Source organism: Mirounga leonina, unplaced genomic scaffold (assembly GCF_011800145.1).
Source record: "Mirounga leonina isolate KUSES-001 unplaced genomic scaffold, KU_Mleo_1.0 Mir_94, whole genome shotgun sequence".
NCBI lineage: Eukaryota > Metazoa > Chordata > Mammalia > Carnivora > Phocidae > Mirounga > Mirounga leonina.
The window spans coordinates 14,850,104-14,876,630 of NW_023270855.1; the positions used below are offsets into that span (position 1 = coordinate 14,850,104).

General features: G+C 38.3%; 1 protein-coding gene across 1 annotated transcript in view; it reads right to left on the reverse strand.

Moving 5' to 3' along the window:
• Positions 1 to 26,527, reverse strand: part of CNTN4 (contactin 4) — a 308,099-nt gene that overhangs the window by 141,564 nt on the left and 140,008 nt on the right. Inside the window, exons 7-9 of the mRNA XM_034997401.1 lie at positions 24,418 to 24,602; positions 11,989 to 12,125; positions 8,596 to 8,725 (exon numbers count right to left, since the gene is read on the reverse strand). Of these exons, the coding sequence (XP_034853292.1) occupies positions 8,596 to 8,725; positions 11,989 to 12,125; positions 24,418 to 24,602 (452 nt within the window). The remainder of the gene's footprint in view (positions 1 to 8,595; positions 8,726 to 11,988; positions 12,126 to 24,417; positions 24,603 to 26,527) is intronic.

The following is a 26,527-nucleotide window of genomic DNA, read 5'->3' on the forward strand; positions in this document are numbered from 1 at the left end:
AATAACTTCCTTTCCTCACTTCCCCCAAACACACTCTTAAGGGACGGTAACAGGTCAAGTGGGCCCTGGGAGGTCAGCTTTCTCCAGTTTTGAGCCTTTCTATGAAGCAGTACCATGGTCTCCTCTTTCCTACCCCAGACACTCTCAAACAACCAACCCAGGGCTGGGAAGATAAGTATTTTGACACCCTTGCATTTCCTTTGATTGTTTTATTTTGTTCCCTAAGACTCTGTGAGTCAAGATATCACAGTAGTCTTAAGAGCTTCAGTCATACATGACCTGCCCTAGACATGCAGGCTCAAGAGAAAACTTCAGTGTGGATAAGCAATGTTTATGTTATCCAGCAGTGACTGATTTCTTGCTTATCATGTTCCCTCCAAAACTCCTTACTGAAGGGGTTTTAGCATGGAAAGAGAACACAGATTTTGCCTTTGTGCAATGCTCACTTTCAACCACATTCAAAAGGCTTCACTAAAAGCAACCTGCCTTACATTAGGTATAAAATTAATTCCTTCAGGAACCTAGAAGAACCACTGTCTGCTGATGTTGAAAAAAAAAAAAAAAGCTGGAATGTTGCTTGTGCAAATGTTTTATTTCTGGTAGAAATCATCTCACATGATTGACAGAGCTTCTGTCCATACTGGGTTCAACAACGGAAACATGGATTAACTGTATGTACAGTGGTGATAAGAAGAGAACAGCCTAGTCATTATTCTGCTTTCCAACTACCACCAGCTTTTGTAAGTTAGAAAGCTACTCTGCTCTGATAGCTTAAGATTGGGTACCAAAGGGATTTACAAAGCAGATTCCAGACCTGTGGCACCTAAAGTGAACTGATCGTAGGAATCACCTAGACGAGCTTATTAAGTGTATATATACATCCTAAACTCTACCCACCAGGAGAGGGACCTGAAAATTTACAATTTTTTAATTTTTGCCACTGAAAATGTGATTCCCAGAGCAGAAGCATTGGTGATCACCTGGGAGCTTGTTAGAAATGCAAAATTTCAGGCTCTATCCAGGACTTGAAATCAGAATCTAAATTTAACAAGGTCCCTAAGTAATTTATACATGCATAAAAGTTTGAAAATCACTGTTAAATCCTCTTGAACACCAATTCTAATATGTTCTGAACTACCAAAATAGAATCTATTTGTTGCTAGAAGGTGGTAGAGGGGAAAAAATAATTATTTCATTTATTTATTGATTCACTAATTCAGAAAGACCTGTGTAGATAATGGTAAAAGATAAAAAGTAACAAATGCATTTATAATACGGCTAAAGTCAAATATGGAAGGGTAAGAAACAATCTTACTAGATTTGGTACAATAGAGTGAACTTTTGGAAGCCAAAGCAGACATGTCAATATGGTAGGCAGAAGGAAGAAGAAGAGCATTATTTCTCACTGGTGGGTAAAAGGAAAATGTAATTTTGCTAAAAGATTCAAACTTTCTTCCTGGTTCTACAATGTAAGAGAATTTATTGGATATCTATTTAGGTAAAGAACTGTGGACTTCTGGGGGTGCCTGGGTGGCTCAGTAGGTTAAGAGACCAACTCGTTTTTTTTTGTTTTTTGTTTTTTTAAGATTTTTTTATTTATTTGAGAGAGAGAGTGAGAGAGCCTGAGAGAGCGTACAAGTGGCAGAAGGGGCAATGCGAGAGGGAGAGAGAAAAGAAAAGCAGACTCCTCACTGAGCAGGGAGCCCAATGCGGGACTCAATGTGGGGCTCGATCCCAGAACCCTGGGATCATGACCTGAGCTGAAGGCAGACGCTTGACTGACTGAGCCACCCAGGTGCGCCTCAACCAGCTCTTGATTTCAGCTCAAGTCATGATCTCAGGCCTCACATCGGGCTCCACATTGGGTGTGGAGCCTGCATAAGATCCTCCCTCTCCCTCTGCCCCTCCTCTCTGCCCCCTAAAAAAACCCCAAAAGACAAAGAACTGTGGACTTGTGAATGAATAATGCTTCACAGCAGTTTTACAGAAGACTGAGAGATTTTAGTATTAGGATAATACATGATATCACTGCTCAGTTATACCTTGGGCTGCATTCCTGAGTTACATTTTAAATTCTAGCTCAGTGAAGACATTTTCTTGGGTGAACTCATAATAATGAATTGTCATAGTATTTACCCCTCAGATTTCAAAGTCTCCCTTCAGTTGGCTTTTTAAAGTAAACTCTATGCCCAACAAAGGGCCTGAACTTACAACCCTGAGATCAAGAGTCGCATGCTCTACTGACTGACTTCAGATTCAGAGTCTTGATCCAAATTAGAAGATTTGCTAGGTAGATTGTATTCAACTTTTTTTTCCTGTTTTTTTTTTATTCTTATGTTAATCCCCATACATTACATCATTAGTTTTAGATGTAGTGTTCCATGATTGTTTGTGCATAACACCCAGTGCTCCATGCAGAACGTGCCCTCTTTAATACCCACCACCAGGCTAACCCATCCTCCCACCCCCCTCCCCTCTAGAACCCTCAGTTTGTTTCTCAGAGTCCATCGTCTCTCATGGTTCCTATACCCCTCCAATTTCCCCCCCTTCATTCTTCCCCTCCTGCTACCTTCTTATTCTTCTTTTTTTTTTCTTAACATATATTGCATTATTCGTTTCAGAGGTACAGATCTGAGATTCAACAGTCTTGCACAATTCACAGCACTTACCAGAGCACATACCCTCCCCAGTGTCTATCACCCAGTCACCCCATCCCTCCCACCCCACCCCCCACTCCAGCAACCCTCAGTTTGTTTCCTGAGATTAAGAATTCCTCATATCAGTGAGATCATATGATAGATTGTATTCAACGTAAATACACACAGACACACTCACATGCAACCTGGATAAATTTCCTATTTTAGGATAGTGGTTCTCAAAACTATGACCAGTAGCATCAGCATCACCCAGGAACTTGTTTGAAATGCAGCTTCCCAGGCCCCACCCCAGCTACTATATCAGAAATTCTGGGGGTAGGACTCAGCACTCTGTGTTTGAACAAATCCTTCAAGTGATTCTGGTGTGTGGTAAAGTCTGAGGATACCTCTGAAAAAGTAATGGCCTTCTGATCTGATCAATTAGAGCAGTAGTTCCCAAACTGCTGTTCATTGGAATCATACTTGGGTCCCATGTCCAGAGATTGAATTAGTTGATATGGAGGATGGTGGAGCATCAGGATATTAAAAACCTCCCCAGATGATTGTAATCAGCAAAATTTGAGAATCACAGAAATGGGGTTTGCTGGTAATATGGAGGCTCTCTACAAGATTTCGGTATGGATACTAGTTAACAACAACAAAACACTTCTGATATTGCTACAGATACTTCCAGGCTTTAAAAAAGCTTTCACATGGGATCTCTTAGTTTTGGCAGTAAGCTGAAAAATAGCATACTCATTTTACCAATAAAGAAAGGCTTAGTGACTTGTTAAAAATACCAAATTGTAATTTGAGATCCAAGCATGCAGCTTTCCTGTTTCAGGTCAATTTTAGTAAAGCTGCTGCCTAGATGACTACATTTGGGTAAGAAAGGCCCTTGTCCTCTCACTGGATGCTGATCACACTTAGCACGTTTGATTATTTTGTAACCTGGCTCAACGAGGCAGCTGAGAAATCAGACTCAGATGCAGATGAGCACTTGTGAAAACCCCTGTGAAATAACTTTTAGCTTAGCCTGAATGTTTTCCTCATTTGAGAGCCGATCATCTGGATAAATGCCAAATTAACCAAATAATTGCTCAAGCCTGCACCTCACTTTAATTGGACTATCAGCTCCTTAATGGTATTTGAGCGTCCTTCCAGGGTCAGATGTCCTCTACCACACAGGCCAGGAGAATCCTCACAATACGGAAGCATCAGACAGAAACTCCTGAGGGCAGAAACTATTTCTGTTCCATGATACAGTCCTGGTAAAGTCAGGTCATAGTCAAAAGACCCACTTGCTCTTTAAGATAGTTCATCCCATTTCAAAATCAAAGATACTCTAGTAAACTAGTCACGCTCCCCATTATGATCTGGGTAAATTGGACAAAATAACAAAGTACCTTGCTTGGTCTGGTATAATTACTTGTCCTCTGAATCACACAGATTCTTTTTTCTGGCCCTACCTGCTCTGAGTGTTGGCTGCTTACTGCCTCCAGCTGCCCCCTTCCCTGGGAAATTGGGAGGTTTTGCTCCATCTGTACCCACATCACCACCCCAACCCCTATTGCCACTGCCACTGCCACCTAAGGGGCAGCCCAACGATGGACTGATAAACAGAGACTATAGAAAAGGCTATGCTCCTTGCTTCAGGTGGGAACAACCCTGGGATGCAGTTTATGATCCAGATATCCCTCTCTAGGATGAGATACAGGCTAGACCATGACCTTGCTCCGCTCCCCACCTGCCCCTTCCCTATCTTGCTTTCTTTTATAGGCTTTTCCCTAGAGAACACTCCTATAGCAGCTCAGAGGTACCTCAATCCCTGCTTCTGCTTTTGGGACCTTAGTTGTGCTCTGTCCTTACCCCATGATTACATATACAGACACACTCACATGCAATAAGCATTCTAATTGGAGCATCACAGAAAAATCTCAAGGTTGGTGATTCAACCAGCAGTCCCCATCACCAATATGATCATCTAAGTGGACACCAATACTAAACATGAGTAGAAATGTTGCAGTAGAAAATTTAAATTTTTACCAACAAGATACTTAACTTAGTCGTTTTTTAAAGTTAGGTTTTATAGAGGATCCAAGTTCCCCATGATTATCAGACTTTATTCACCCTAAATCCAACACACTTTCATGAGTGGGAAAGAAGGATGGAATGATGGTATCACCCAGGGAATTGTATAGCACCCTAGGGATGTCCATAGGAGTACATCACACACTCAACCTCTTCCACGACGTGGGTTAATACAGGAGAAAAAGTATGGGAACAGATGCCTTGAGGCATCTATCAGTGGTGATAGGTCAGTCACAAACAAGGATATTTCTATTTGATATACTTAAAACCAGGCCTACTCTAATAGACTGACCTCAAGGTAAAAGTATGTTATTCTCCCATCCAGTGAGTAAATCAACCAGCACCTATGTTAATTATTTAGCAGTTTCAATCCATTAAATATAGATATGTTACATACACATTAAATACTCAGAACACATAAAACAAGACCAAGGGAAAAGCCTCTTAAATATATGCTTCCTAACCATCTCTTATTCATGACTCTAGGGTTATTACCTAGCATGAAAGGGAATCTCCTCTCTAGCATTGGGGGATCCTGGTATTTGATCAATAGTTGGAAGCAACATTATTTTTTCCTTCCTGATAATAAAGTATCGTGTTTTCATTGTGTTTCTTTATTCAATTCAAATTCACTATGATTCTAAGAAAGGTAAAAACAAATCAATTATTTGACCCCAAAGAGTCAAACTATTACTATTCTTCAAGAAACAAAGTGACTTGCAGAATACAATCATAGCTTACCCAAGTGAACCAATATTAATTTATATGTATTTTTAAATAGTGAAATGTCTTCTCCCTCATTCACTTAAAATGAACTCCAGGGATTTACTCGTTCAACACTTAACTGTCCTTCAATTCACTTAGAGTATATTAATATGATTTTTTTGGAAGTGAAATGGGACATTAAAGAAGGAACTTCTAAGCCTGTTATTTAAGATTCTCTAAAATTGGTTCTCAATTAATTTTTTCCAATCTATTTTAAACTTTGCCAATACACTTTATATATTTGAATTAAAAATTTTAAAACATTCAGGATTCTCTACATGCAAGAAACTGTCCAAATGTTTTATAACTTTGAGCCTTTGTTAAGGCCATTTCACTCTGATCTGGAATATTCCTGGTTCTTTTTTCCGTCTGTCCAAATATAAATCACTGTTCAAGGCTCAGCTGACCAGCCCAGTCCATTAGCTAAACTCTCTTTCCTGAATTCCTGGAAGCCTTACTATTTTTACCACTGTTTGTCCTGTATCATTTACTGACATGCCATATTGTTCTCATATTCAACGTGGTTGAAATCAGAATGGTTAAATAATTTCTCAGGCATTTTCCTCTTATCTTCATTGCTCTGGCTTGCTGACCTCAGGGCACTTAAGAAAGGACTCAGATCAAGAATTCATTTGGAATTAGTTCCAGTCGGAAATGATTTGAAATAAAACTCTGTAAAAGATGGAGCAATGATTCCCTCACAGGTCTTGAACCCCAGGGAGGGGGAGGGGACAGGGTCCGGAAAAGGGTCCCTTTCCTGGAGGGGTGGGAGGAGTTGTTTTAGGCTGTTACATTTTATCCGCAAGTATGAGTATATACATACATCTACACGCATCTCATATACACTCTGTTATTTTCAGCTGTGGGTAGATGCCCTAGATAAAAATCATTTGATAGCCTTTCTCACCTCTAGCTCTGCTTTTGGGACTTTAGATATTCTCTCTCGTTACCCCATAATCATATCCATGATTTACAGTTATTTGTTACTATCAAATTTTCTTATTTTAACAAAGGGACCTACTGAATCTTTTTTTCTTTTTTTCTTTTTTTAAGAATGTTTTAAAATTATAATGGGGTTCCCAGAGCTGTAAATTGGCAAGCACTCACCTAGAGGGTTTTAGGACAATGTGATCCATTCATTAGGCTATTCATCCTCAGTCTTAGCTCTTCTTACAACTAGTTGACATACTGTTTAATAGAGAACACACTCCTTTTTGCAGAAAATCTTAAGTAATCTACCAAGCTGAACTGTACTCCAAAAGAGTCAGTTACAATAACCAGTGATCAGATCCAACCTGGACAGGGTGAAACCATTGTACCCGTCCCAGAGAAAGCTGGAATTATTGTTCCCAACACTTACAGTGTGAGAGGTATGTGCTTAGGCTTTCAAAAAGGTCATGCTTACGGTAGGGCCAAGCCAGGGTGATGATTATTCTAGGAGCACAGAATGTTCTTCTGCCTCTTTGAAATAGGCTGTAGGGCCATAAACTCTCACATAGTCTTGTCTTTTTTGGGATGTTGGTTCAAGCTAAAGAACTTGGTGAGAAGAACAGTCATAGAAGCTTCCCCTTCCTTTTTTAATGTGCACAGGGAAGAAGCTCTACATGCTAGGCATCAAAAAGTGCCTTGCAGAAGAAAAAGCCAAGACTGTAAACTGGAAAATCATTGGATTTATGGAATCAGCTCCCTTTGTGTGCTGCTTTTCTCTTATTCATAATCTTTTTATTATGTTCTCCCTAAGAACTACTGCTTAGGTACTTTAGATAAATTCTGAATTCAGAGTGAAGATTTTTTTATATGACACAAGCAAATTGATAGCCTAGACTTTTTTTTTTTAATGACCGTAGGTTTGCCAATTCACTTAAATTATACTTTCAATTATTTATTTACTTAACTCATAATTTGTTTTTTATTTTGAAAAAATATTTATTTATTTTAGAGAGACAGAGAGTGCAAGAGCGGGGAGAGGGGCAGAGGGAGAGCAAGACAGAGAATCTCAAGCAGACTCCCTGCTGAACACAGAGCCGGACTTGGGGCTCCATCCCACGACTCCAAGATCACGACCTAAGCCGAAATCAAGAGTTGGACGCTTAACCCACTGACCCACGTAGGCGCTGCAAATAATTCGTTTTTAAAAAGTCTCTTAACTCTTCCATCACTTAACACATTCACTCATTCCTACACTCATTCAATATTTATTGAGTGCGTATTATGTGTTTCACTTTTGTATTAAGTCCTGAGACTAAAATGATGAGTTAAAGCAAATATGGTCCTTGACATCATGGGAAGTTAAGGTGCAATGGGAGAAAAAAAAGAACAGAAAAATCACATCAACAAATGTAAAACACAACTCTGGCATCTGTTATAAAGGATAATTAAAAGGTAATATAAAAATCTTTAAGAGGTGAAGTTGATCGAGGCATGGGGCCAGGTGTGACTTCCTGAGGAAGCAGCAATGGAACCTGGAGATGGAGAAAGAGAAGGAGCTGATGAAATGAAGAAGGGAAGGAAAAGCATTCCAAGAAGAAGGAACAGTATGTTCTAGTGGCTCCTGGAGGAAGAGAGGATGGTGAATGGTGAATATGCAGAACAAAAAGGTCAATAGAGCTGAAGAGCAGGGGAAAAAGGGCCATAGGGTGAAAGAGGAAGCTGGAGAGGCAGACCATTTCTGTGTACTCTGGAAAGTTCAGATGCGGAAGAACAAGATGCACAAGAACAAGATGCACTCTGCCAGATGTTCAGAGGAACCTCTCCAAATCAAGTCAACTCGTCTTCCTTCCAAGCTGAAGTTTGTACCAAATCAGCATGATAGCAAGACTCCACAGCATTTCAGAAACTGCTCAATTTAGAAGAGTGGTCGACAGAGGAATAAAAATGGGTGCCCAGGGAACTGTGTTACCCACTGTAAGCATCAGTAGGGGCTGATTTAGAAAGTGGTTTCCTTGTATTACTTGTAGAATGCATTATTTTCTTCTTGAGCAGTATCTTTGGTCTAAAGATTTCTTTACCCCTTCTTGGGGGTGGGATTGAACAACATGCTTAGCAAAACACATGTTAGTTTAGTGACTTAAAAATTTTTTTTCTTTTCACTACAAAGACTCACCTATAACACTAAGCTCTGCGCTGGAAAAGATAACTCCGTGTTTATTCTCTGCCACACACTGATACATGCCAGCATCTGAGAGGTTCACTATTGTTATGTTGAGAGTTCCTTGCTCAATTTGAATTCTATCCTGTGAAAGAAAAGAGGAACACAAAACAGTGACCTTCTACAACGGAGACCTTACGGCAATTTTGCTACATGCTATATCAAAGGGGCTTAATGAGAAGAAAATAGCCATCATATAAGCAATTTACATAACATGATCTATTCATTTGTCAACTAAATTTGTGGCAGGTTAGATGCTAAATGGAACAACCTTGTACATCAGTTGGTAAATGGAATTTAAATTGTAGGACTCTCTGGAGTTCTCATTGATTCAATAGTGAAACCATACAGATTAATATCCCCTCTAAATAGATGAACTTGAAATTTAAAAGGCTTTTTTTCCTCTGAGGCTTTGTGCGAACTGGGGGAGCGGGGTGGGGAATATAACCAAATTTACTGTCTAGGGTTTTAAACACTCAGATTATAAGCAGGCAACACTTTGGAGGTTAATAGAATTATAATCTTCTTGGAGAAGCTGAAACAAATATTTCATATTGGTTGCGGTTTATTAAAAAAAAAGGGTAGGTATTAATAATTTAAGGTTCCCTTACTCTGTTGCTGTCAGTGGCATCATCTAAGCTTAGGACCATCTTCTGGTGGCCAATTGGAAGAAAGAAAAGTTAGTGTATTAAGCAAAAGATCATTCTCATTTGTCAGCCTGAGGATATGTAACTTGCATTATCAATTTTCCTAAATCCCAAAAAGGATCTCCTCCTCCCCAGGAAGGTGCCATTTAAAAGAAACAAAATAAAGACGTACTGGTTTTCTATTTGCCTTAGGGTTGTGATTTAGCTGGGCGGGCACCTTATTAGGCTTGATCAAATCTAGGTATCCATGTTCCCTCACATTAAATAATAGGGAGGAAATGCCTGTTATCTACCCTACACTGTAGTGGTTTGAGTTTGGCTTTTATAATTGGGAGAATCATGGAGCCAGCAGGAGCACTTCCAGGGACAGGAGAGGAGTATGTGACAGGGTGACAGTCCCCTTTTGGCTTTGTGTGCACTGATGACCCACCATTGCTCACAGCAGGCACTTTTCACTGGGCTGCCTGCAGTAAAGGAAATCTGAGTATGAAAAACTGGCTCTCAACTTGGGGCCTGAGGAAAATGTCAAATTTCAGTGAACATCTGAGTTCAGTAGGAAAAAAAAAAAAAAAAAAAAAAGTTAAATTGGGACACAATTGTTCCTCATTCTAAGGTCCTCCTCATCCTCCCCCTTGCTTCATTCCAAGCTCTTTGTCAGGGTCTGCTCCCTTAGAGGGGCATTACTGTATTATGTCAATGTCCCCTCTCTCATAGCAGATTTTATAGTACCTTCTAGATGCTCTTTCAGAACCAAGGTACTTATTCTCTCAGCTGCTAAGTTTGATAAGTGCTCACAGCTGGGTCTCTCTCTCTGTCTCTCTGGGAACTTCTCTTGGCTGGAAGAACTTCCCAAATTCAATGACTGGTCAGTGTAGGGGTACAAAGGCAGGCCTCCCTTTGCCTCAATTTGGGAATGGCTGAAGGACTTTCTGCTCCAGAGCGCCCCCTTGAAGGACTCTGCTGGAACTGCATCACTGTTTAATCTCCGTCTGCCCAGTCTGTCTTCTCTGACTGCTTCACAGGTTAGGCTCTGAGAGCTTTCCCAGCATACCTTCTGAACGCAAAGCTCTGCTTCAGAGTCTGTTTTTAGAAAACACTCTCAAAGATGGAGAGTGACTACTGAAGTATTTTCAAAGAGCATTTGAGCTTTTCTTCCCTTTATGCCATATCCCCTCCCCCACATCCCTTTTCCATAAGATCTTATTTTCCATATAACCAATTCTGAAAACCTTTTTCAGTCAAACTTTGATATTTCTGAATCAGGCAGACATTTAATATTTGGATCCTGGCTCCATTACTTACTAAGGATGGATGTGACCTTAGGCAAACTGCTCTGTTTTGCCCATTTTACAAACAAGTCAGTTTCCTTGTCTGTAAATTGTGCTTAGCAATAACTTACCTGTAAGTTTACTTGTGAATGTCAGATGAGGCAATAGGCTTGAAGTGGCAAGATAGGTTAGCACTTGCTAAATGTTTGAGAAGCACACCTTCCAAATCCTTTAAAAATATTATTATAACCTATCATTTCCCCTTAATAGTCTGCATAGAGTTTTTATTTCCGTGGTTATATATTTCTAAAATTTCCATTTTATTCTTTTAAAAAGTCTATCTGCTTATCTCTTCAAAATATATTCTGTATTTTCATGGACATGATTTCTTCATGTAACTCTTTCAGCACCCTAAACAGACTCATCCCTATTGCTTTGTTAGACTATCCTATAGGTTGGTCACCTTTCTAAAAAATAAATTTTTGCATATATTTTGGAAAATTGGTTTGCAGGCTTATTAGTGAAAAGGAGTTATTTTTCTTTGTCTTTATTCCCGTTCACAGTTTTGTGGCTCCTCAACCTGATTCCCTGGGCCAACAGTCCAGAAACAGATCTACTCATGGATTTTCGGAGGTCCTGATCTGTGAGGATACTCCAGTTACTGCAGCTCTCATCCCAGAGCCAGTGGGAGTCAGAGTCCAGGACTTTCCACCTCTCTTGCACCACAGTGTCCTATTACGCCAGGCAGGTAATAGGTTCGGCTACTTCTTTCACTGGATGGTAGCAGGTGGGGAAGATCCACACCCCAAGCCTTTACTGCAAGGATATTATATCCTGTCTCCAGAGATGATGTATTTTTTTTTAAACCTGAGCTCTCAGGCCTACAGTCTGGTGCCTCCAGTCCCAGGGATCATTTTTGTTTTTGTTCTATTTCTGTTGCATTAGAGATGTGAATCTTACAATTGGATATGTCATTACTACATGTTTGGAGGCAGAGCGGGTGTTTTGAGGGTGATCATATTGGACATCACTTGTCCAGAAGTCTCCACAGACAGAAGAGAATAACAAAATCACATTGAGATAAGAATTTGTATGCTGAGAGGTCTTATTCTCTCTTATCTAGAACATATACAAATTTGTATCTTAGCACAATTACATGTTCCAGACTCTCTGCATAACTTTCCAATTGTACAACCAAAGATGTTAATTTGTGAAAACCAAAGATTCTGTACAGAAGAACAAGGCTGAAGAACTGGATTTATGTACAGTTTCTATGCATCAATTGCATTCACTTCCATTTTTTCCACTATTAATAACATTTGGTTGCATATTATTTTGGAAATAAAACTCATCATTTTCCTCCTTCCATAACAATGAGGCCACATTAAAGATTACAGTCAATAGTATGACACAATTATCATCAGTTGGCTTACCCGAGTTAATAGAGGTTCACCATTTTTTAGCCACCTGTATGTAGGTTTGGGCCTTCCATTTGCTTTACATTCCCAAAAGACATTTTCTTCTATGGCCACATGTATATCATTTATTTTTTGAATCCAATTAGGTTGAGCTATAGCAGTTCAGAAAGCAAAGAAAAGATATATATTCAGTATATGTTCAATCTATTTTTATCACATGCAATCAAGGGACAAAAGTAGGCTTAAAATAAAATTACTTTTCCAGATGTTTTGCAGATTACAAGACTGGGTAAGAGTTCAGGGGGTACTTTTAAAAGACAACCCACTCTATGTCCAACCTGGAATGTCCTGTTTTTGCAGCCCATGTGGCTGGTCTTTTAATTGTGAAAGGCAGAAAATAAAACTAGCATTGCCATATGGCCAAATTAACTGTCCCTCTCTGAATCATCTATTCTTTTTTTTTTTTTTTCCTTTTTGTAGGAGAAATATCCCCACATTGCCCCACCATTTTTGGCTCGGCTCATTCTTAGATATACACTACATTTCCCAGATTTCTTTGCAGTTAGAGGTAACTATGTGACTAATTTCAAGCGAAAGGTACCAGTGTGAAAGTAGTGAGAGCAACTTCCAGGTAGTTTACTGAAAGATACTTGTCCTGGACTCTCATTGTCCCGTACCACTGATTGGGAAAAAAGTGACAACTGTAACAGCCTTAGGCTCAGAGAGAAAAGCTATGTAGGATAAAAATGCTGACTTACCAGTCTTGGACTTTGAATGACCTTGTAGAGCAAAGCTGCCCCACACCCATCAGCTGATTTTGGGGGAAATATATGGGAGAAAAACTTTTTTAAGCCACTGTATTTTTGGGTCTCTCTGTTATAGCAGCTCAGTTTGTCCCTAATACACTTCACTCCTACACATTATATAGATAATTGTGTGACTTCGTTCTCCTTCTAGACTATATCATTGTTTATTATTGACTTATTTCCTATTGATAGAATGTTATACCCAAGAGTATGACTCCAAAATCTCAAATCTCTGAATGAGTCCGGATTTTTGCCAAAACTTTCTTAGGAAATCAAGTCTTGCCCACAGTCTAACAGGAATTCAAGACAGCACTTAACTCCCACATTGCCCACTGCCCTATACCATTCCCACCAACCTTTCTCATGCTTCGGTTAAGTCACACTTTTTTCTCCTTGTTCTCAATAGAGATAAAGACACTCTTAGCTCCACATTCCATGTCTTCATACATATCAAGCCTTGCCTAAAGCATTATTCATGCTATTGTTAACTGTAATGGCAAATGTATTTAAGTAGAAGACCTTCAGCCCAAAGTTCATGCAGAAGAGAACCGTGGCTATCATTATGTAATGTTTTCTTCTCAAAGGGCATTTCCATAGGGTAATGCCTACCAATATAAACCTAATAGTTAGAATTGTTATCAGTGTTTAATTAGAAGATGCTACTCAATATTCTTAACATGTCTCTTAGCTGACTTGACCTCAGTATCTTCATTTAGTGAGGATTCAAATCATCTATAATTTAATTCAAAAGGAAAATACTAGTGTTGAGGCTAAGCTGTCTATTTTACCTACTTACTAATAAACAAAACTAGAAAAACACTCAACAAGTCACTTAACCAGCAGAGGTCTCTAAGTCGCTGAATAAATGTTGCTTTCTCCTTTTTCCATCTTCAAGCAATTGCATGTTTTTCAAGGAGCAAAACACAATTTTACAAATTCTCTACTGATGGGGATGATGCATTGCTACATATGAGGGGAGGCTGAAAGGGTTGATTTTCAAAAAAAAGTCATAACATCAACAAGCACTAACTTGAATGGAAGGTTATAACCTTCATCCTTGAAAGAGCTGCAAGTCTGCCATTGTTCTATATCTTCCTGCTGCTAATGCAAAGGGAGCTCAAAAGGTAGATACCTTTTCTGTTCTCTGCTTGGAGAATTTGATGTGTAACCCTGATAGGGCTAATGGCAGTTGTGTGCCTGATTTCACATTCAACCTGCTGAATATTTACCCCCCACAGAGTCCACGAAAACAAAGCAAACAAGAAAAGCTACAGAAATCTATGTGGAATATTAACAACTAAGCCAAACTTTTCAAAGAGACTGAGGGAAAAATAAATGGAAGGGCAAATGTAACTTATGAAGCAATGTCAAATTGAAGCTCAAAAAGGAAACATCAAAATCACTTGTAGAGACTGAGATTTCAATGTCATAGATTTCCTGTAACACTTGGGCTTATTCATTGCTTTCTCTCAAAAATGTAGAAAGCTGGAAGCAAAAACTTGCCATCACAAAAAAAGGAGATGGGGCAGGGAAGGGAGGGTCTTGAGAGGATTATGAAAAGACCTTGCAAAGTTCTAACTAATTACTTTCATGGGTTCATTTTGTCTCTTCCAGCAGGGTTATGGAGGTTAAGGTACTTGACAAGAATGTTCAGTGGTAGTTATTTGTGCTGGCCAAGGTGAAATCACAAACTAATTCAGGAGCTGTGAGACATCATCAGGTGCTTTCTTTGTTTTTAAAGTAAAATTAATTCATAGAAGCCAAAACTGAAATGATAAAAACATATTCCTTTTGAAGTGAATACCTGGACAAGGACCCAGGATTAGGAAAAGAATATCATATTATATAAATGGCAAAGAATGAGATCATCTTTCTTTTTAACATGCCCGTTGCAGATCTATAGGGCAAAAGCCCACACAGTGAAGACTTCTGCTGCCACTCACTTAGACTGGATGAATCAGATCTAAGTGGGTGAGTTTCTTATATCAAGTCCTGTGCCGAGTTTCTTGTATGAAGTCTGTGTCTGATGGAAATTGTTTTATCTCTCCTTATCTTTTTGGGTCACCTAGTTCAAAGACCTTGGATAACAAATGATCCATTTTAGTGCATGACAGAAAACATGGTTTCCCTGGGCAGGTGGGATGGGTGGTGGCTAATGCATATGGGCCCATGGTATTTACTCCTTAGTATCTAGATTCAACTACATTTTATAACACCATGTCTAAATAATAACTCTAAACAAGGCCTGAACAGGTTGGTATAGAACTATTATTTCAGAAAGAATGTTTAAATGCCTTTTTGGGTAATATATGTAGATCCCACATATTGAACAGAATTAATCACATCCACTTATTAAATCATCTATTTTGGTGATTCATGTTCTTTCAAGGTTTGAAATGGAGTAATCCCCTCTAAAACATAACAAGTCTTGTTCTCAAGCTACAAATTCAAATGTAAGGTTAAATGATTGCTTTGGATTTGACCTGTGACACTGTTAGTCTCTTGGATAGATGAACAATTTTTTCATTTCAGTCTTTTGTGCAAATAACTGCCAGAAATGACCTAAATCATTGTGTATTTCAGCCACTGGAATCATGCAAGCATCATATCTGATAAGAATTTATATTGCAGATGGATAGAATTTCAACTTAGTGGCCAAAAAATTCTCAAAGGTAACCAGATCTCTGATTCTCCAAAACCAGAAATTTCTAATAGGAAGGAATGCCATCCTGAGCCTTAGAACTTAGACATTTAAAAATGTAAAAGAAAGGATATGCTGGAGAAAAGGATTTAAATTGCTACTGCAAAGATGACCCAGTAGTCATTTGAAATTATTTCTGGTTTCTTACACAGTCTTGTAGAAGATGAATCACCTCCAGGGAATGCAGAGGTTTAGCTAACAATGCTTCAGAAGTTTGTTGGTAGTGGGTTTTATGAACCTTAAAATAATTACTTGGCTTCAATTTACCACCCATGTACACAGTTGCTTCCCAAATCTTTATCTCCAGCCTGGAAATTTGGATTGTTGACAGAATCACTGAGATATTCTCATAATCTTCGCCTTGAATCCATTGCTCCCAGAACTGGTACTTGAACTATTAATTTTGAAACTTTACTGTAGAGAGTCTTCCAACTTATCCTTACAGTCTCCTTTTAAACCCTGACTTCCCATTTGCACAAGTCATTGAATGGAAAGACCAGCTTTACTAGAAATACTTGCATTGTGTTCTGAGGTAGGGTCCATATTTGATCTTCCTTCAGCCCTCATAATCTCCCATCCTCTGACTTCAGACTCTCATCCAATCTACACACAACAGCAGGCAAGCAGCCTAATATGGCGGTTTTCAAATTCAAGTCTAAGCTCTGAGGGTTCTGGGGAGGTACTGTCTTCAACTAGAAAAGCTTTGCTTTGTTTTAAATATTGAGAATTTCATGTAAAAAAAAAAGGAACTTGATGATTAAACAACACATGCACTTTGAAAAATGCTATGCTGAAGCCATCTAAATCTTGTTTTGTAAGAAGCAGCTTGGATTCAGAGCCTGCAGATTGAAAGCTTGTTTTCTTATTTAAATTGAGGCAAGGTTGGACTTGACAGTCTCTGAAGTCTCTTCTAACTTTAATATGCTAAGTCTTTAGATTGCATCTTGAACCAACTGAATTCTTGGATCTCCTGGGTTCACAGTTAATTTGTGGTTCACTCAGACACTCCTATTTAGGGTCTCTTTACCTCTATACTGAACTTTTGCCTCTAGCAATGGCAATACTATCAGGCCAACTCTCTCACAGGTAACAATGATAAACTCTGCACAAAAGATAAAAGCTGACTACTGGGAATATTAATAGGCATTCACTAATAAATACAACAGATATGACTGTAGGAAATAATCTGTGTGTGAGATAATGGGCAGGATTTGTGAATGTGCTTTGCATGCTGTAAATGTTATACATACTAAAAGAACATTACCATCATTTTATATTTTTAGGCTAATATTTACAGTACTCTGTCATCTGGTTCTACCAAGTTCTCTTACTTTCCCTCCAATTATGCCCAGTGAACGCACAGCCCCTGTCAAATAAGGGTCTTCTTTGTCCTCAAGTCCAATAAGCCAGTTCCTCCTCAAACTTTTGTTCTTACCACTTTGTGTTTTTGGAATATTCTCTTCCACTTCATTCCTGACCTGTTTTTAGTCTGAGGAAATACCTCCTCCACGAAGCCTTCCTGATCTTCCAATTGTAGACCTACTGAACACATACTGTTCATTTGGCACAAACAGCCCATTTTGTGCAATCACTTGTATTGTTTTTGTAAGTCCTCACATTGGTTCACCAAGCCCACTTCTACCCAAGAAAACCAAGCTATTACTCTAGCCTAACATGGATTAATTTCCTTTTAATTTTCAACTTAATCACTACCTAGTAACTCTCAGAATCTGCTCTTATTGAATTTCGCCCTTTGTCCTTCCCCTATCTACCTTCTGAGGAAAATACTACCAGGCATTGACACTATGTAATTATGGAGTATCTCATCAGTATGTTTATACATGTTATTTCTCAACCTCATAATAACCTGTAGGCTAAATAGAATTATCCTCATTTTATAGATGAGACCCAGGAATATTAAGGTCTCAATTCAGAAAGTGGTTGAGTTAGGATGGGCACACAGGTCTGCTTGCCTCCAACATCCATGCACTATCTATAGGCTCTCAAAATATGTTCAACCCTACCATCAGTGATGATGGGAGCATTCTTTTGGACCTGTATCTCTCAAAGTGTGGTCTCAGAACCAGTAGGGCTCCCCAGGTCTCTTTCAGAGAGCCCATGAGGTCTTTTCTTCCAACTACCTATCTGTATGAGACCAGATTTTCTTCATATACTTCAACCAAAACAATACATCATGATAGATTGACTAGAGAAGCACATATAAGAGTCCAGCTTTCTTCTGTTAAGTCAGACATTAAAGAGATTTGCAAAAACACATAAGCAATGTCCCTTTTCTCATCAACTTTTTTGGGAAAAATACAGTCAGTTTCTTAAAATACGTTAATTATGTTAACATGTGGTCATTTTAAAATCAAGAAATTACTAAATTAAATTCTCAGTTTTAGTTTCTAATATGGTATATATTGGTAGATATAACCCACATAAGCAAAAATTCTTTGGAGTATTTAATAATTTTTAAAGGTGAAAAGGGGTCGAAACCAAAAGTGTGAGAACTCCTACGTTAGACAAGCACAGAAATTTGCAGATAAATGAATCCATTTATGTAAAACTTGCCACAAGTATATTTAAACAGTATTCCTTGCTGGATAAAATTTGTAATAGCACCTCTGCTTTCCGTGGCAATACAGAGTGAGGGAATTGAATTGTATTTCAATATGTTGTCCTTGATATGACTTTTTCTTCCCTCATCTGAAGCTTCTTTTAGGGTAAGGATCTTATGACCCTACTTCTGTATCATTTCCCACTGGCCATCATTTACACTATGTTCTCTTGAAAAATTGCAGCAAGCCATTTTATTAGAACTACCAGACAAAGAGAAGGAAACTAAAATTGTTGACTTTATTTTAAGTGACACTGAGGGAAATTGAGGGTCTCCGTATCATTTCTGTCCAGGACAATTAAGCAGACTATTGCTCTACTACAAAATTACCTTATCTGCTGTGTTCATTTTTGGTCACTATGTCTTTTGAGCCACTTTGTAGGGCTGAATATTATCTAGTGATCACATATACGTAGCATATCCAGGGGGAAATTAGTATGCTGTGAGGCATGATGCTTCTGTATTCACTCATTGATGACCTTAGAGATACTCAAACATCATTTGCAGAGTCATCAAGCCTACAGTTTTGCCATTTGAGCCAAAGGACTATAGCATACAAGGTCTAGACATACAACCGAATATGTAATTTGGAAAGGAAAATAAAAAGAGCTCTTTTGGTCTCAATAATCAGGTTATTATCTTAGAAAATAGGAAGTGAGAAAGTCAACTGTTCATCTGGATGTTGTCATTTTATGATGCTGGTTGTGGAAATATGAAGAAAAAGTATCTGGATGATTAATGGATATCCCCCTTACCTATTATATTAAAATGTCTTCTTGGCAGGAAAAGTAACGTGAAGTATAACAGAAAGAGCAGTTCTGGTTATAGCTCTGATTCTCACTCACTGTATGATCTTGGGTAAGTTATTTTATGTCTCTGAGCTTTATTTTCTTTGCTTATAAAAATCAAAGGGTTGGACCCAATAGTTCCTTCCAGTTCAAACATGATAGGAGTCTATGAATTATAGCCTGCTCAAATATTATACCCTCTATTTATGGAAATATGATGATTGTACTCTTTTTTTAAATTTTTTAAAAATTTTATTATGTTATGTTAATCACCATACATTACATCATTAGTTTTTGATGTAGTGTTCCATGATTCATTGTTTGCGTATAACACCCAGTGCTCCATGCAGAACATGCCCTCTTTAATACCCATCACCAGGCTAATCCATCCCCCCACCCCCTCCCCTCTAGAACCCTCAGTTTGTTTCTCAGAGTCCATAGTCTCTCATGGTTCGTCTCCCCCTCCGATTCCCCCCCTTCATTTTTCCCTTCCTGTTATCTTCTTCTTCTTCTTTTTTTTTTAACATAGAATGTATTATTTGTTTCAGAGGTACAGGTCTGTGATTCAACAGTCTTACACAATTCACAGCGCTCACCATAGCACATACCCTCCCCAATGTCTATCACCCAACCACCCCATCCCTGCCACCCCCTACCCCTCCGGCAACCCTCAGTTTGTTTCCGAGATTAAGAATTCCTCATATCAGTGAGATCATATGATACATGTCTTTCTTGATTGTACTCTCTTAACACCTGTTACCTATAGGAGAAATACAAAAGGTATTAAATATCAGGTTCTTTTAGTTCACACTTCATTCTTCTAAATGATGACTATATAATGCTATAGGTCTATTTGTGAAAGAAATATGTGACTATACAGACACAATGAGGTGGAAAAATGAGTAATTATCAAGTGAATTAAATCCATTTTATACTTTCCTTTCCCTTCCTCAAAGATAATTACTTTAGCACTCTCATTCTACTGTCTATGTAGACTGGCTACAATACCTGATGGGACAGCAAGCTGTGAGCTTTGTGGAGAACCAGGAACACCTTAGCTTGCATGACCTTTAATCTCTGCTTCACTCTGCCACTTGCAAACAGCTTAGCACAGAGCAATGGTTTTCAGAGTATGGGCTCTAGTCAAGCTGCGACAGCATTACTAAAGCATAACTTTTAAAAAATGCAAATTCTCAGGTCCCACCCCAGCCCTACAGAATCAGGACCGCTGCTTAGGGCCCAATATTCAGTATTTTAATAAGTTTTCCACGTTATTCTAATGCACACTGAAATTCAAGAACCTCTAACATGGAGGAACAAGCCTGGCATTTGGAATCTAGCTCTGCTTCTTACTATGTAAACTGAAGTCGGCTATAGAATCTCTTTGGGAAGCAGTTCCATCTACAAATTGAGTTTATAAGAATAAGTCTTATTGGCTCTAACTTCAAAATATATGTTAACTCTCTCCATTTATTTTCCTTCCTTAAGTCCTAGCCACCAACATCTCACCTAGATGGCTCCCTGACTGGTTGTCCTGCTTTTGCTCTTGGTTCCCCATAATCTATTCACCACAAAGCAACCGGAGTGGTCTCTAAAGACATGAATCATATTGAGTCATTTCCCTGCTTAAAATCCTCCATTATACTCAAAATAAAACCCAAACTCTGTGCCTGGCTTGTAAGGTATCAGTCGCCCTCCAATTTTTCAAAACTTTTTGCCTTTTCTCACCATGATTTAGTTATACTGGCTTTCCTGATGCAGCTCAAACATGTCAAGTGATTTCCTGTCTCGGGGCCTTTGCAATTCCTTACCTTCTGACTGGGATGTACTCCCCTTGAAAGTCTGGCTCTTTCTCACCCTTTAGTTTTCAGCTCAGAGTTCAATTCTCTGACTAGTCTTCCCTGACTATCTTATCTTAGGAAGCCTCTCCCCTCCTCCTTATTTTCTGTCATATCATCCTAATTATTTTCTTCATAATTCTTATCACAATATGAAATTTTCTAGTTCATTTGTTTTCTTAATAGTATATTGTCTTCAACTTCTAGTAGAATACAAGCTCCTTGAGGGCAGGGATTTGTACAGCAACCCTACTGCCTAACACTGCCTGCCACAGTTACAGAGACCTCTTTAGGCAACAGGCTTGAGCAATGCAAACTTGAGCAACGTGAAAGGGTCCAGAGTGACCACCGAGCTGAATGCAAACAGGATTGTTAAGCTACCCACCTTGAAATAGTCAAAGGCCCTAACTGACCAATTACAACAGGGCAAAGTTCCTAAGGTTACCAAAAAAGGGAAAATTCCTTATGTTCCCATACTCCCTCACTCCACCCTATAACTATAGCCCTTCACCACCGCCTCATGGCAGACATTATCTCTTTTGCTGTCCTGCTCACTGTTCCCTGGCAGTGTTCAATAAACTTCTATCTCCTTTGTTATAAATTGGGTGAATTTTTTCACTGCCTGTGCCGCCGGCCCTTACCCGATCAGTATGTTTCACAATACAACAGGCAATGAAAAAAATAGTTGTTGAACAAATTAATAATATATTAAAATCCTTGGAAAATGTCTACCTTGAACAATAAAGATTTATTGTATTTTACTCTTTAAAATTACAGATCTGTATTGTAGAAAGTTTTTTATGCTGAAAAATGTCTGAAAGAGCAGATTAAAACTAGACCACACTGTATAATGTATAAACTTCTCCAGCCACTATATCCCATACCTGAAACTAATGTAACATTGTGTGTCAACTATACTCAAAATAACAACGACAACAAAACAACAAAACAGAAACTAGACCACGCTGGTCAAGTATAAGTCACGGCAAAAATAAATTGGAAAGACAGGGTAGGGTAAAATGTTTTATTTTAGAACGAGTTTTAATTCTTCACGCATCTCAAACATGAGTAGCACATGCTAACCGAAAGGTACAGCTATAGTGGGAGCGCTCCTACCAGAAATAGGGGCTCCCATCATTCTGACACAGGGATGATGGGAACAACAGAATCATGTCCAGCAGGCCCCTGGAGGAAGGTTAAATGGCTCCAGTGTAAGATGAGAAAAATGGCCATTTTGCTAAGCCAGATGAGAAGTTAGCACACCTGTGGTTGTTGAAGTGGAGACTTGATGAACAGAATAAACAATTGGAACCATAAAAAGAGAAGCAAGTTTCTAAAGTCAAACCCATGGTTTATAATCCCTGAGTATAGCACATCTTAATGTTGTAAGAAATTCTCTTGTCAACAAAGACAGAATGTTCACGGATATGTATGTGACTGGGGCTATTTTCTCCCCTTTTGTGATATACACAGTGATTTTAATTATAGTAACTCATTTAAATTGGAGATCTAGACAGCTGGATATTAGGAACTCCCAGCATTGGGAAAACCCAATAGAGACCAAAAAAATGAAAGAAAAAAAATGACAGCCAAGCACTTTTGTATAATTAATCTCTCCTGTGACAATGAAAACAGTTCGATGATTTCTGTGTCACTGATATGCTAGTTGAGGAAAAACAAAAGAATAAACATAGATGCAACAGCCAAGCACTATTAAAGTCAACTGATCTGACAAGCTTTCTAATACCAAGGGTGGTTGACAACTGAGAAAAAAGCTGAGTTATCTTCAGAAAGCAGGCAAATTTCATTCCGCTTTTCCCCCCATGCATGGATGCAGATAACTTCATTTAAAAGGGAAACACTGTTAGAACCTGATTTTCATCTCCAGGGCAGGATCCCTGAAGAAAAAAATCCATTTTACTGCACAAGGCTGAAGGCCAGTGACAAGTTTGATTCTCTAGAACAGTGACTCTGGAGTATTCTTTTTCCAGTGCAGGAAAACTTTGACCCACTAGAAAGCACTACACCAACTCTTGGTTATAAAACGTTTCATACTTTCATAACAAAAACAGATACTTCACTTAAAAGAAAACCACGAAAGTGAAAATGACTTTATTCAATTAGTTGAGCAACTGAAATAACACTTAGGAACAATCACAACTAAATTGAAAAGTCTATTCAGCTAATAAAAAAGAGAAAAAATTGGCCATTTACCCGAATAATTTCAGGTTGTCCTTACCTGACATATAAGAAATCATTATTACGCTCGTGAGAAAAATGTACCCTAAACACTTGAAAAATACATCAGTTTTATTTCACTAAACAAATATGTAACTTTTGGTTCTATGTTTTTTCAGTCAATGAACTATGGAGTCCTTTGCTTTTCAACCAATCAAATATGGTATCAACTACCACAGTTTAAGAAAGAGCCAAGATCAAATATCAAGTCCATCATTTGACTTGAGTAGAATTAGTTCTTTATAATTGTTGAAGAAAGATGAATGATTAAAGAAGTGTGTACGTTTATTCAAAAAACTGTTGTCCAGGTAGGTCATCATGTGAAATAGTTTCTAGATCCATGTGTGCTTGCCTGCCACCCTGGATATGCCAGGTATGTGAGTTCTAAATCCTGAGGGTCATGTGGGGGAGCTCCCTGCAAGCTAGCTGATACTCCAAATCTCCACTCAGTTTCCAATCATGTTTCTAAAGAAGATTTTATGACTAATGAACAAAATCTTTGGCTATGTCTTAAAACCGAAATGCTTTGGGAGAAGAATTGGTGAAATAAATAGACCTTGTGGTATCTGTTATTGCAAAAAAAAAGAACATTTAAAACTTCTGCTACAACTTGCCTCTAAAGAGCTACTCTCAGCATTTTAGTATTCACTGTTGTATATTTAAACTATTTTTGAATAATTATCAATCTACAATAGTTATTTCCAATACCCCAGAAAGATGGGATTCAGACAAGTTCCAATTTGGCAGAGCTCAATTTGCTTTCTCAATGCCTATCCAATGAAATCCCTTTTTGGATTTCAAATCGATACCCTAACAGGGGTTTCCAAGATTGGCTAAATTGATGACCACGTGCTACCAGTTTTACATTTATATTATGTTTGGATCAATGCCGATGATTTGATTGGAATAGGAGCAGCTGCACATAAAAAGTCTTTGGGGTGAGAGAGATTTGTCACGCTCCACTCTGATAAGAACTAAATTTGGGGAGTGTGCATTTTTAAATGTTCATGGTACCACATTAAATTGCTATCAAATGGAAGCAATTACAAAGAATTAACATGAGCTCCAAATCAAAATTCAAAAGAAGAAAAGCACACAGTTTAAAAAGAAATACATCAGGAGAAGGAATCACAAAAGCTCTCTGGTGTCAGGTTTACAGCTTGATGGAAAGAGGAAAAACATTTCCTTTGCAAGTGCATTCCCACTAATACCCATCTCCCAAACACCTCAGCCTGATTTCTTCCTCTCTGCTCTGTCAACGTCTTTGCCCCCCACCCTCACTCTCCACACCCAGAATCACCCCAGGAACGCTAATTAGCAGCAAACCAAGGGTTTTACACAGTCCTATTTGACACAGTCTTTCCTGAAAAGCCTGAATGCAAACTTCCCAGTTTATGCTTTTAATACCAAGGTCTGTAGCATGACAAATGATAAATCGCAAATGCAAACTTACCATAAAAAGTCAACTGTCCTCTTGCTACATTTTTCCCTCTTGAATTTTCAGCCACACATTCATATAAACCAGCATCTTCCTGCTGAAAATTGGGGATTTCAAGAATTCCATTTGACTTGTGTCTTCTGGCTTTCCTTGCTATAGGCTTTCCATCAGCTCTTCTCCAGATAATAGTTGGTACCGGACTGATAGCGAGAATAAAAAGAAGTGCATCAAATTCGAGAAAACTGTATCTTTTATTTGAACCTATACTTCCCATAACCCCTTCCTTTTTGGTTCTGAACAGATAAGCTTGCCTTAGACAGTATTTCCTAAACTTCATTCATTCATATATCACTATTATGATTTTAGCCATATCCACATTTCTAGTATTACTATTCTATATATTGTGTTTTTCTTAGAATCAAATAACCTTTCTTAACCTTGAATAAAAACATGTGATATTATCACTAAAATAAAATCAGATTTTTATATGTTTGTTATATTTTTTAGTGTAACTGTTTTTTCCTAAATCATAAATATGAAAATAAAAATGTTCATGCACAAATGTGTCAGACTGAAGATGACGGCAATTCTTTCATTCTTCCCATACGACGTCCAGGTCCTCCTCCGCCTTAAACCTGCTGGGTTGTTTGACTACTTTCATTATTGAAATAAGACAGAAGTGATGTTGTGTCACGTCAAGGGTTAGGCAAGAAGAAACTGGCAGCTTCCATTTTCTGTCCCTTGGAACATTCTCTATAGAACCTTACCAGCTTGTAGCAGCAGTTCACTAGGAGAGTGGTTTGAGGAAATTTCACTTAAAATAGTAAGATAAGGGAAGAAGCCATCTGTGGAGTCTTTATGTACTCTCAAGGCATCTATCATCCTACAGCCGTAACAGTGAGAACACATCTTAAATTGCAAGGAGGGCATCATTGAGTCTGCAAATCAATGGTTTAGCAAGCTAACCACAGCTTTTAAGATTGCAACTTCCTACCAGGGGATACAATTATTTACTTATTTATTTTTCACAAAACACACACAGAGAAGTAATTAGGCTAAAGACTTGCTAATCTTCTCTGGAAAACCTGAGATGGTATTTAAAAAATTAAAGCCATCAATTCTACTATACTTGTTTTAGAACAATTTAAGTTAATTCAACAGACACTAACTCAAAATGCAGAAAGGGCTCTATCAAAAGTACATTACGGGTGCCTTTACATTTGATGAGATATACACTTAATATGTGCCTTTACAAATAACTGTACTTAGATATAGTCTTCCTGCTCGTAAGTGGGCAATGATGATGTGTTTTGGCAGCTGGATATGCATACCCAAACATTTCTGTGTAGACTGGAGGAGCCCAATTTTGGTCTTTTGTTTTTATTCCAGTGCCATTCAAGCACTGTGAATAGAGTTTAATTCATACCCCCTTTGAAGTATGAACGATGTAAATTTTGCTCTTTTTCCAAAAAAGATTTTTCAAGGTGTCACCTTGCATGGTTTACCAAATTTATACCTGGCCTATCCAGCTACCTGCTTTCACCTTTTCCCTGGATTGTGTTTCCCAATGTATATATTTAAAATAAAAAATGGGGCCATGTTATACTGTTTAGCAATCTGCTTTTAGTCTCTTAGCAATAAATCATGGGTATTTTCTCTGTCTCATATGTTGCTTTACAACTTGACTTTTAATGTCTGTACAGTGCTCAGTTCTATAGATATGTCATAGCTTATTTAATGTGGTAAGTTTTCAGGATACAAAAATTTATCATTGTATTGTAGCTTAACACCGCCCTGACTTAAAAACATGGAGACCAAAAGAATCCTTTTATTAGAGCTGAAAATCCAATGATAAAAAGGAACATCTTTCTTCTATGGTTGCTGTGAAATGCAAAAAATTTACAGAAACAGATTAGATGCTAATATGGGGGTCGAGCACAAGTTAGTGTTGTTGCCTTAGTCAACATTTGGGCACAGGGAGAGGATGAGGAATTAGCAATGGGCTAGCCGGAGAGAGGGGGTTGGGTGTAGAGAATAACACCAATCATTAAAATCCACAGATGATCTAAAAATTCTCATTTCAGATGATAGTATCATTTGTGCCAAACCCTTTTTTCAGGGTTAC